General features: G+C 43.4%; 2 protein-coding genes across 3 annotated transcripts; both read left to right on the top strand.

Annotated features, from left to right (window-relative positions):
• Nucleotides 1–3,609: 3,609 nt before the first annotated feature.
• Nucleotides 3,610–6,372, top strand: LOC119289907 (cysteine-rich receptor-like protein kinase 10). 2 transcript variants are annotated; one of them, XM_037569081.1, is made up of 7 exons: nt 3,610–4,375; nt 4,480–4,587; nt 4,747–4,907; nt 5,067–5,277; nt 5,476–5,716; nt 5,808–5,958; nt 6,070–6,372. In XM_037569081.1, exons 1-7 carry the CDS (start codon nt 3,610–3,612, stop codon nt 6,370–6,372), a joined length of 1,941 nt encoding a protein of 646 aa, XP_037424978.1. The 2 variants fall into 2 exon arrangements, with proteins under 2 accessions (XP_037424978.1, XP_037424977.1); XM_037569080.1 differs by having other exon boundaries at nt 4,726–4,907.
• Nucleotides 6,373–8,621: 2,249 nt separating this feature from the next.
• On the top strand, nt 8,622–11,695 carry LOC119289908 (putative receptor-like protein kinase At4g00960). The gene is made up of 6 exons (XM_037569082.1): nt 8,622–9,450; nt 10,030–10,214; nt 10,459–10,669; nt 10,822–11,062; nt 11,156–11,306; nt 11,393–11,695. Exons 1-6 carry the CDS (start codon nt 8,622–8,624, stop codon nt 11,693–11,695), a joined length of 1,920 nt encoding a protein of 639 aa, XP_037424979.1.
• Nucleotides 11,696–12,052: the final 357 nt, after the last annotated feature.

Here is a 12,052-nt window from a genome sequence, read left to right as displayed (position 1 = left end):
CATGGCAGTTTCTTCATTGCAAAAGACACAATTTTAGTAGTCGAATTCATCAAAGAAACTCTTAGGCGGCTAGGGTTCTCCTACTCCTATCAGCGACGCCGGCGGTCCGCCTCGCCTGCCATGGCCTTTTGGCCGTGGAGGTGTCAAGGATCCCGGGCCCTTGCCAGCGGGAGGGATCTCACTCTCATTCTTGTTTCGTTCAACCGCTTGGTTTGGGTTGTGTGGCGGCAGCGATCACTACTAGGGAAAAGCCTATACAAAGAAAGTTACTAGTAGCGAGGGTTAAAAACCCTCGCTACTACTACTTACCAGTAGCGCAGGTTTTTAAACCTCGCTACTACTAAGTTTATAGCAGTAGCGCGGGTTTTTAACCCTCGCTACTACTAAGCGGTCTCTACCGTGCCCCCCGGGACATGCCATAGTAGTAGCGCGGGTTTTTAAAACCTCACTACTACTAAGTTTGCTAGCAGTAGCATTGGTTTTTAGACCTCGCTACTACTAAGTGGTGCCATAGTAGTAGCGAGGGGGTAAAAAACCGAGCTGCTGCTAAAGGTCCCATTTTCAAACTCTACCCCCCCCCCCCCGGATCGCCTTTTCAGTTTTACAAAAAATAAAAGAAAATGATGAAAATTTCCAAAAAATAAAAGAAAATAAGTTTCCCATGTGATATGTGGTCTAGTTGTTGGGAAAATTTGCAAATATGAATTTCGACTTTATTTGCAAAATCTCTCGATAATTTGTAAAAATGGGCATAACTTTTGCATACTAACTCAGATGAAAAAGTTTTTTATATGAAAAATCATCTACTCGAGAAGTTACATCCGAATTTAACTGGGGGAACCCCGTTAAACATTTTCAAAATCCTCAAAAACCAAACAGAAAAAAGTTACGGGGCTTTTAAGATCTAGAGTGGAAAAAATCAAAAAAAATTCAAACTGTGTGGTCAAACGGTGGTCAAACAATGGTCAAACTAATTATTCTAGAATATTAGTGTTACTAAATAATTATTTTAGTTTTTTTTGAATTTTTGTCAAATCTGGTCAAACTATGGCCAAACTATGGTCAAACTAATTATTCAAGAAATATTAGTGTTACTAATTTTTTAGAACAATAGTTTCAAACTCAAATAGTGAAATGTGTGACTTCATGCTCAACTAAATTCCTGAGATTAATAGGATTGACATCTTACTATTGTCAGGAAAACAACAAGTGCAGACTTGGAAGCGAGGGAGAATAGAACCCGGAAGTTAAGCGTGCTCAGGCTGGAGTAGCGAGAGGATGGGTGACCGTTCGGGAAGTTAGGTGATTTGGATTGATGAGGGGTGATTAGATATTAAATTGAGCACCGATGAGGGGTGATTAGAGATTTGAGGTTAAAATAATTCAGAAATTTGAAAATTAGGAAAAAAATCGAAATATTTTTTCGAAAAAATTCAAAAAAAAAAACCCGCGCTGGTAGTAGTAGCGCTGGTTTTTATCCACGCTACTACTAAAGGACGTAGTAGTAGCGCGGGTGGCACCCGCGCTACTGCCATAAGTTAGCTGTAGCGCCTTATTAGTAGCGCCGGCCCCCGCGCTACTAATAAGCCCAAAACCCGCGCTGCTGCTAGGCTTTTCCCTAGTAGTGGATGTCCCCTAGTAGAAATAATGTCTCCCACATCATATCCACGTGGCGATGGTGCGTCTAGTGTCATCAGAGGGCGTGTGGTGTTGTGTCTCCGATGGATCTCGCAGGGTTCTATTGGTGCTGGACATTGCTAGATCTGTTTGGATCCAGTCCTCGTTCGTCTTTGATTGTGTACCTACCAGTTTGATCCTTCCGATCTATGCTTCTGTTCAACGGCGGCAGATGCTGTTCTGGTGCGCTGATCCCGTGTGGCCTTAGCACGACAACTTCCTGACTGTCTACCACAACAACGTTTGCCTGGCTTCTGCGAGGAAGGGGCGATGACGGCGGCATGCCTTCGGCTCGCTTCAGTGCTTGTAGTCGTCGCTAGGTGGTCCGTGAACCTAGTTGTATTTTTTGCTACTTCTGGTGTTCTATGTACTGTCACGACAGATGATGAATAGATTGAAAGTTTCTCTCGCATAAAAGATAGAGTTCATACAAGGTCACACCGAGAAAAATACCGAAGTTTGACACTGAAGTTTCAGCACTTGATTATACAATACCATGAGACACCCAGCTACCACTAGTGAATCCAACGGTTGCAAAAGAATGAACCCATGTGACTCACCAAGTGCATGCATTGCAACTATGCAAGTAAGTTGAAACCATGTTATCTAGGTGATGGGCTACGTTCCAAACAGTTGTGAGGTGGAAACTTCTAGCAGAAAGGACACGGATGGAGACCCATTTGAATTCTTGTCCCGGCCGGCCAATAGTTCCAAAGGCACCATTTTAGTGTACTTTAACTAGTAAGTCAGTCGTGGTTTGGTGGTGGCCAAATTCTAATGGTGACACGATAATTTCTTGACCTGGCCGGCACATAATGGTGCTAGAAACAGGCACAGAATTAGTTATTTTGGTTGCTGGATAGTGAAGTGCCCGAGTGAAGACGCTATGTGGAAATGCTTGTCTCTGTACGGAATAAGGAGACATATTTATGTATAGCCAGGTAGCGAAAGAAAGCTAGGGTTTCTGCCTCTCGCCGGTGCCGCCGCAGGTCCGCCTCGTCTCCGGTGGCCCTAGGGCCATGGGGGCGCGGTGGATCCTGCCAAGGGCCGGCGGGAGGGCTCTGTTTTCAGTCTTTTTTTCCTGTTTTGTTAGGGTTTGTGTCCTGCTCAGGAAGGCGAGACGGCGGCGGCTCCCTGAAGGTGGAATAAAGGTCTCCCCGCCTAGCCCCCGTTCCAGCGGTGCATCTAGCATCGTTGGTGGGCGTGTGAAGATGTGTCTCCGCCGGATCTATCTTTGCTGGAATTGCTCGGATCTCGTTGTTGTTCGTCTACGTTTGTGTGTCTTCGGGTTGAATCCTTCCAACCTACGTTATTCTTCATCGGCGGCGGTTGCTGTTCTGGTGCGCTGGTCCTATGGGGCCTTAGCACGACGACTTCCCGACTGTCTACTACAACAAGTTGTGCCCGACTCTGGCGATGGAGGGGTGATGACGGCGGCGCACTTTCGGCTCGCTTCAGTGCCTGTAGTCGTCGCTAGGAGGTCTACCGATCTGGATGTAATTTTTATTTCTGGTGTTCGTTGTACTGCCATGATTGAAGATGAATAGATTGGAAGTTTTTCCGGAAAAAAACAAGTTCTACTTAAAATTTTAACTAAGTACAACATTGACGTACTACGTAATAAAAAGTGCATTTTATTTGTCTTCTATTTTTCCCAGCAGCCTAGCATGACCATACCTGCTGAAGACCAACTCATTGATTCCAGAAACCAAGCGTTATTGTTGCCTTGATTAGTTCCAAGTAATGTGTTGATTAGTCAGTACTACTGAACGGAAAGCAACTGACCAACAAGATGCAGAAATTAACAAAAAAAAAATGCTCTAGTATCCTCTTCTCCAGGCGAGCGATGGTGACTTGCTGTTAAATAAGTGCAAGGACTGAGTTGATCATCTGGATTGAGAGAAGAGCAACAACATGCAGTTCGAACAAGGCATGGCGATAATCCTGCTGCTCCTACTCAGCAGCCTCACACTGTTCCCGGCGGCAGCCGATGTATTCTGCGACAATGTTAAGGTCCTTACCGCCACCCTCCCCAACAAATCCTCCTCTTCCCCAGTACACTTTGCCACCGCCACCATCGGCCAAGCCCCCGACACCGTATATGCGCTCGCGCTCTGCCGTGGCGATGTCCTCAATGACACAGCCTGCGCCGAGTGCATCACAAACGTATTCGGCATAGTGCAGAATGCTACGCCGCCGGATGTAGAGTGCTTCAGGGCTGCCTCCTACTTTGCTGATTGTATCCTCATCTACAACTCCAAAGACATCCTCGCCCCGTCATTCACCAATAGCACAGAAGGAGAAAATGGTGGCGACCCTCCTTTTGAGAGGTGGAATGTCAGAAACGTCACTGGCGACGTGCCGCTCATCACCGGTCTCATCCACAAGCTGCTGGTGCAGACCGTGGAGAAGGCAGCCAGCGCATCGCCGAGGCGGTTCGCCACGGGTGTCGTGGACAGCGGCACAAACTTCCCGAAGGTGTACTCGTTGGCGCAGTGCACGCCGGACCTGTCTTCCGGGGACTGTCTAGAGTGCTTGCAACATCTCCTTGGCATGATCAACTCCACCATGTCCCTCCGCATGGGGGGACAGATGGGTGTGATACGGTGTTATTTCAGGTATGATGCGTCTCAGTTCTATCAAGGCCAACCAATGATAAGTCTGGGGCCGCTAGCTCCAACTCCGACCCAACACAAGAGTAAGTCCAGCCCCAGGGTTCCTATATGTAATTTTGTGACATGGAGGTAAAATTCTCTATTATATACACACCTGATTGGTTGTTATCGTATATGTTCATATCAGGGCGTATGAACAAGCTGTGGGTAATTCCCCTAGTTTTAATACCTCTAGCTGCAGCAACATTTCTCTTCTTCATCTTGTACTATCGTCGGATCACAAAACGAAGAAAAGGTATTCCACTAATAATTAGTTAGTTTCTGAATAGGCCATTCTATTGTTTCAATTAGTTACTCTTTAATCATAGTCTTAATAAGACACTATTAAACATATAACAATAAAGAGGGATTGTGCCGATTCTCAATCATGTAGGTGAAGTGATGAGGTTACAAGGATCAAGATGTTCTCGGGATTTGGAAGGAGAGGAACAACTAGTTTGGCAAGGCAAAAATTCAGAGTTCATGGTGTTTGACTTCCAACAGCTACTACAGGCCACAAATATTTTTTCGGAAGAAAACAAACTTGGACAGGGTGGCTTCGGTGCTGTATACAAGGTAAATTACTATGCGTGTTTTTTTATATGTTTATTTCGAACTTCTTTAGCTTCCTAACATGATAGCTAACAAAGAAGCCCACATTTATAACAATAGTTAAGAATTTTATAGTACAAAGTGGAAGTGCCTAACTTTAGAATATATATATATTTTTACCAGGGCAAGCTTGCTGATGGATTGGAGATAGCAGTTAAAAGACTTTCTTCACATTCAGGACAAGGCTTCATAGAATTTAAAAATGAAGTCCAGCTCATAGCCAAACTACAACACAGTAATTTGGTTAGGCTCTTTGGATGTTGCTCCCTAGAAGAGGAGAAAATATTAGTGTATGAATACTTGCCCAACAAAAGCTTGGATTTCTTTATCTTTGGTATGTCTATATGCATTTCTTATTTGAGTTTACAAAATATTTATCAATGCATCAGAGTAACTAAAATTGACTCCACATTTTATTTTTCTGTTAACCCCATGTGTCTAATTTCATTACATAGGTAACCAAGTAGCACAAATTTTGATCAGTTAACATGGCCTATTTCTCATGTTATACCAATGTTTGTCTGATGTGTAGATGAAAAAAGAAGAGCTTTACTTGATTGGTCCAAACTTGTAGCAATAGTTGAAGGCATAGCACATGGACTTCTTTACCTACATAAGCACTCCCGGTTACGTATCATACATCGAGATCTTAAACCAAGTAACATTCTCTTGGATAGCGAAATGAATCCAAAGATTTCAGATTTTGGTCTAGCAAAAATTTTCAGCTCAGATAGCAGTGAAGGAAACACTACCAGAAGAGTGGTTGGTACATAGTAAGTTTCAGAAACACAATCCACTGTTGAGTACTTATATTACACCTCAATCATATGCAATAATTTTGACATGTATCATATACCATTTCAGTGGCTACATGTCCCCTGAGTATGCTTCGGAGGGTGTCTTCTCTATTAAATCGGACGTCTTCAGTTTTGGTGTTATTATTTTTGAGATACTTAGCGGAAAGCGGAATTCTGGTAGCCAGCAATATGGTGATTTCATCAATCTTCTTGGATATGTAAGATTATACACATAAACTTACGCAAGTAAAATTGTTCTACATTTTCTGTGTAGCCTACATTTCTTTTAGTTATTTGAAGACATAACATATCCTAAAAACTGCAAACAGGCATGGCAATTATGGGAAGAGGGAAGGGGAATTGACCTTCTTGATACATCATTGGTTCCCAAAGATCAATCGCCGAAGATTATGAGATACATTAATATAGCATTATTATGTGTACAAGAGAACGCAGCCGATCGACCAACCATGGCAGATGTTATAGCAATGCTATGCACCGACGATATGAACATCGATGAACCTAAGCAGCCGGCATATTTCAACATAAGGGTCGGAAATGAAGAGGAGTCTACTGCTACAGAGTCATGTAGTATTAACGACATGACCATATCTGTCGCAATTCCTAGATAGTTTTTCTTTTCTTGTTTACTATGTTTGTGATGTCCCAACGTGTATTGATGATATCGTAACTATTGTATCAAAGTATAAGTTTAAGTGGTCCATTCTAGTTTTCACAGACTATGTTGTTGCTACCTTGACTTCAGTTGTTTCTATTTTATTTTATTTTGCATATTTTTAATGAGGTTTGTTTGTTTATCTATAGCATTTTTATTACATTTTCTATCTAAATATTAAATTGGAACACACATCACATTGTTTTGGAAGAAAATATATTAAGAATTGTCGATGGTGTGGCATAAGGGTGTGTTTAGTTTGTGTCACCAAGTGGGATGTAACGGGTCGATCCCGTGCCAAAGGCCCATTCCCGTGTTTAGTTGGGTTGAGGAACCAGAACCCACCGGTTCCCAGGAACGGAATATTCGCTTGATATGCGGAACGCGCTCGTACCTCCAATTCGGTGGAACGACGCGGAACGGCTCGTGGCTCTCACCTCACATGTGTCTCTCCTCTGCATCTGCGAGTACTCGGTCGTCTCCGGCGCCACCTCCCCGAGCCCATCTCCGGCTGCACCATCTTCGGCGCCGCCTCCCCGCGCCCATCTTCGGCTCCCGCCATCTCCGGCGCCACCTCCCCGAGCCCATCTCCGGCTGCGCCATCTCCGTGCCGCCTCCCCGCGCCCATCTTCGGCTCCGCCATCTCCGGCACCACCTCCCTCCTCACCTCTCTCTGTCGTCTCTCCCTCTCCCCGCGGGCGAGTGGGCAGGCGAGCGGCGGGCGAGCGACTGCGGCAGAGGGAGCACCTGGTTCTTCTCCTCCATCGACCAGCAGAGAGGAACATCGGCAACAGAGGCTAACGACGGCAGAGAAACAGCAGCGACGAGCTAAATCTGATTCAGTACGCTCTCTTCTTTTCTCTCCCTAATCTCCTAGCTCAATCTGATTGGGGTTGTGGATTCAGCGGCAGGCTCAATCTAATTCAGGGGGCAGCAGGCTAACAACGACGATTAGCCGTTTGAGGTTATGGATTCTTGTTGTTGTGTTCATAAGCGGCGCTTCTAGATGTGCTCACGTAACAGACACACGTTAATAAAGCCTTGTGTATTCTGAGTACATGACTTGTATTTTGACAGATTTTTTGACATGTAAAATGACTTGTATTTTGACAGATTTTTTTGACTTGCATTTTCACAGACATTGGCAAAAAATAATAATTACTTTCTTATGATGTGTTAAAATTAGAAAGAGCTATGGGAGTGACAATTGTGCATATACATGTGAGAGAGGTAATCTCATGAGAAAGATAAGCAAACCCAGTCCATTCTATGTTGCCAACCAAACACTGCAATGTAATCATTCCATTCCATCTATTTTACCCTACCGAACACAAGAATGGAACCAACCCATTCCCTTGGAATGGAACCATTCCATTCCGTTCCACTTCGTTCTCCAACTAAACACACCATAAGTGGTTTTGTTTATCATAAGCTGACTCGAGTTTTAGACACATGATGATTTAATTCGTGGGGATGTACATGACAACTATTTTTAAGAACGAAGGTGCAAGATGCGTCCGACTTTAAATTATTAAAGCCCAGCCAGATAGAGTAATAAGAGGTTCATATAACCACCAACCACAGACAACAAAAGTAAATGATGTTCAGATATAGAGCTCCAAGCTGAATATGAGTGTGCAGATTCAAAAACATTTTGGTAGACTACGTGGCTGGCCGTCCTGCCATGGCGTCAGTATGACCAAGCCGCTGGATCACCGCGTCCCCATTGTCTCACCCTTCGCCTTTCCCAACAGAGCCCAGTGTTGCCGAAAAAGTTACCACTGATACGTGATGATTTGACACGAAAGTATGGTGTTGTAGAAAAATTTGCAATATAATAGCCACGCAGTCATAACTCTTTTTCTTTAAAAGATGTTGTCCAATTGATAGATCGTGTGTTGGAAATTTCATTCAGGCGAGTAGTTATTTGATTATATAAACCTGTGACGCCTTGATTGACTTCTGGATTAACTAATTGCTCTATTCGATCCTGCCGGTTGGTAGCTGCCGTGAATAATTGTTTCATCCACACCGTGATTGACGGTTTCAATTTTGTTGACTGTCTTTTTTTTGCCAGAGAATTATTGACTGCTGAGCTGATTGCTGAAAGCCACGCAATGATACACAACTGAGGAAGCAAGCAAGGTAAAATCAGGACAAACAGAAAGGGAGCGTGGCCGGCCGTCCCTCGGTTAGCTAGCTAACATGCTGATTCCCGGCGTCCTGCTCCTTTTATTGATGCCGCTGTCGGCAACGGCAACGGCACAGCTCTGCGGCAGCGGCAGCAACTACACCACCAACAGCACCTACCAGTCGAACCTCGCCGCCCTTGCCGCCAGCCTCCCCACCAACGCCTCCTCCTCCCGTCAGCAATTTGCCGCCGCCACCGTTGGCCAAGCACCCGATGCGGTGCACGCGCTCGCGCTCTGCCGCGGCGACTTCGCCAACGACACGGCATGTGCGGACTGTGTTGCCGCCTCATTCCAGCACGCACAGCAGACATGCCCCAACGACGAGGCCGCCACCGTCTACTACGACTATGACGACGTAAACGGCCGGAAGCCGGGCTGCGTTCTGGGCTTCTCTGGCGACGGGGACTTCCTCAGCCCAGCAGCCGGTCTCACCAAGAACGGCACACTGTTCCAGGCTTGGAATCCAGTGAACATCTCCGCGGACGCCACCATCACTGCCGCAGACGTCCACAACCTGCTGACTGTGACAGCTCAGGACGCGTCCGCAGATACAGCGAGGCGGTACGCCACAGCGGTCATGGACGCCGTGCCGACGCTCTACAGCCTGGCACAGTGCACGCCGGACCTATCCGCCGGAGACTGCCTGACATGTCTCCAGAGGCTCATCGGCATGGTCAACGCCACCATGTCCGTGCGCCAGGGAGGCCGGATCTTCATGCTGCGATGCAACATCAGGTTCGAAAAGTTTATGTTCTTCGACCAACCCATGCGGCGGATCAGTCCATTGTCCATTGCTCCGGCGCCTCCCACGGGGAAGAGTATGTACATATTAATATGTTTCTGTCTACATCCATACATCCCCAAATAGTCTGTCGGTAGACTCTTGATTAGTTGGCATGTTTTTAGCTAACAATCTTATACTATTAATTCGTGGATGTTTAATTTAAAAGGACGTGGAATGCATCCTTGGGTAATTGCTATATCTATAGCTGGCCCGGTAGCACTAGTTGCTCTCTGCTTCATCGTTTACTGTTGCCGCCTGAAAGGAAGGATCAGAAAAGGTAGGTAAATTAGTTACTTCAATGCTACTTCCTCCGTTCCATAATGTAATGCCTATAGATTTTTTATAAAGTCAAACTTTATCAACTTTGACCAAGTTTATAAAGAAAAATATTATATATACAATATCAAATATATAAAATATGAAAATACATCTTACAATGAATCTAATAATATATGTTAGGCATTCTAAATGTAAATGTTTTTCTCCATAAACTTGGTCAAAGTTTGTAAGGTTTGACTTTTTCAAAAATCTATAGGCACTATATTATGAAACAGAGGGAGTATTATGTGCCACACACTAAAGAAACAGAGTTGTAATTAAGGAGATTGATCCATTGCGCTAATTCTCAAATTTTCAGGTACAGCAATAGTACTAGAAAAGCATACTTACAAGTTGCGAGGTGGTAGTCATGAACTAGTCTGGGATATGGAGGCAGGATTATCTGGGTTTTTGGTTTTCGAGTTTCATGAGATACAGGAAGCTACAAGTAACTTCTCTGAAGCAAATAAACTTGGAGAAGGTGGATTTGGACCTGTATATAAGGTACATATATATACCATACTCTTGTATAATCCTCATTTTGTAATCAACAGAAAAATATCAGATATGTCTCAAATTTCATAAATTTTTAAAACAAATATAACACTAGTGAACCAAGATAGCCTCATTATACATAATCATTAGGAGGAAAGTATTGATTCAAAGAGAATTTTCTTGTGCTAATTACTTGGTTGTGGTGAATTGCATTGTGGATCATAAAGCAACCCGGTTATGTTTTTTTTTCTAGGGCCACTTTCTTAATGGAATGGAGATAGCAGTTAAGCGACTTGCATCACATTCAGGTCAAGGTATCATGGAGTTCAAAAATGAAGTAGAACTCATAGCCAAACTTCAACACAGGAATTTGGTTAGACTCTTGGGATGTTGCTCCCAAGGAGTGGAAAAAATATTGGTGTATGAATACTTGCCAAACAAAAGCTTGGACTTCTTCATATTTGGTACACACCACCATTTCAACATTCGTATATTTAACAATGTTGTTTTCAATAATCCTATGTGCATAATTGCACTATGGTTATAATTGAAGTGTCCAACTCTTTTTATTTAGATGTTTATTTTTTCTTCTATATTAAAATTAGTTCATGTGCAGATGAATACAGAAAATCTCTAATGGACTGGAACAAACGCCTTGTAATAATAGAAGGAATAGCAGAAGGACTTGTTTATCTTCATAGACATTCTCGTTTGCGTGTCATACATCGAGATCTAAAACCAAGCAACATTCTCTTGGACAATGAGATGAATCCCAAAATTTCAGATTTTGGACTGGCAAAAATATTTAGCTCAAATAATACAGACGAGGACACTACAAGGACAGTGGTTGGTACATAGTAAGTTTCATGTAAATTATATTCTACGTAAGAACATTTATTGATTACAAGTCAACAATATACTGATTGGACATATATCATACATCTTTCCAGTGGTTACATGGCACCGGAGTATGCTTCTGAGGGTCTATTCTCAATCAAATCTGATGTATTCAGCTTTGGTGTTTTAATTCTCGAAATCCTTAGCGGGAAAAGGAATTCTGGTACCCGTCATTGTGGAGCGTTCATCAATCTCCTCGGATATGTGAGTTCATACACATTCATATAACATGAAAATAAATTATTTATAACCTATTGTCGTACCTAAGCATGTGATGAAACTGCAAATAGGCTTGGCAGTCATGGCAAGACGGGAGATGGAAAAATATTGTTGATGCGTCATTGCTTCCCAAGGGTGAACCAACAGAAATGATGAGGTCCATTAATATCGCACTACTGTGTGTACAAGAGAATGCAGTTGATCGACCGAACATGTTAGATGTCACTGCAATGCTAAGCAGCAAGAGTATGATACTGCATGTGCCTAAACAGCCAGCGTATTTCAATCTAAGGGTAGGCAATGAAGAGGATTCATCCACTACCGACTCTTGTAGTGTTAATAGTGTGACCATATCTGTCGCGACTGCTAGATAGGTTTTCTTCATGTCATGTATGTTCTACTGAGCCAAAATAAAATGTATGACAGCGTACATGTTATACAGCCCATATTTTTAGTGTTATGAGTTATGCAGAAATGTTTCTCTTAATCAAACCGAATTGGAATGTATTTTGCAATGTAGACCTTGCCAATCAGTACCATAGTTGTGTTTAGAAATACCGCACATTGACCAAGAAGTAAGATATATAAAAATTAATTCTAAATGTGCAAATTTCAAGTGGATTTCCAAATTTAAAATATAATTTTGATGATTGAAGATTGCCAACTATTGTTCCAAAACACATGCGAACACTGGTGGAAAAAAGGCCTTTGGTCGCGGTTCGCAACTGCCA

Source organism: Triticum dicoccoides, chromosome 4A (genome assembly GCF_002162155.2).
Source record: "Triticum dicoccoides isolate Atlit2015 ecotype Zavitan chromosome 4A, WEW_v2.0, whole genome shotgun sequence".
Taxonomy (NCBI): domain Eukaryota; kingdom Viridiplantae; phylum Streptophyta; class Magnoliopsida; order Poales; family Poaceae; genus Triticum; species Triticum dicoccoides.
The sequence above is the reverse complement of the archived record's forward strand: the minus strand, read 5'-3'. Positions and strand labels throughout refer to the sequence as shown.

Bases quoted from the DNA above. Each gene is read 5' to 3' on its own strand.
- LOC119289907 (XM_037569080.1), top strand. From the start codon at position 3,610: ATGGCGATAATCCTGCTGCTCCTACTCAGCAGCCTCACACTGTTCCCG. The intron at 4,588-4,725 runs GTATTCCACTAA...TCAATCATGTAG, and splicing joins GATCACAAAACGAAGAAAAG to GTGAAGTGATGAGGTTACAA. The intron at 5,717-5,807 runs GTAAGTTTCAGA...ATACCATTTCAG, and splicing joins AGAAGAGTGGTTGGTACATA to TGGCTACATGTCCCCTGAGT.
- LOC119289908 (XM_037569082.1), top strand. From the start codon at position 8,622: ATGCTGATTCCCGGCGTCCTGCTCCTTTTATTGATGCCGCTGTCGGCA. The intron at 9,451-10,029 runs GTCTACATCCAT...TCAAATTTTCAG, and splicing joins GTACATATTAATATGTTTCT to GTACAGCAATAGTACTAGAA. The intron at 11,063-11,155 runs GTAAGTTTCATG...ACATCTTTCCAG, and splicing joins AGGACAGTGGTTGGTACATA to TGGTTACATGGCACCGGAGT.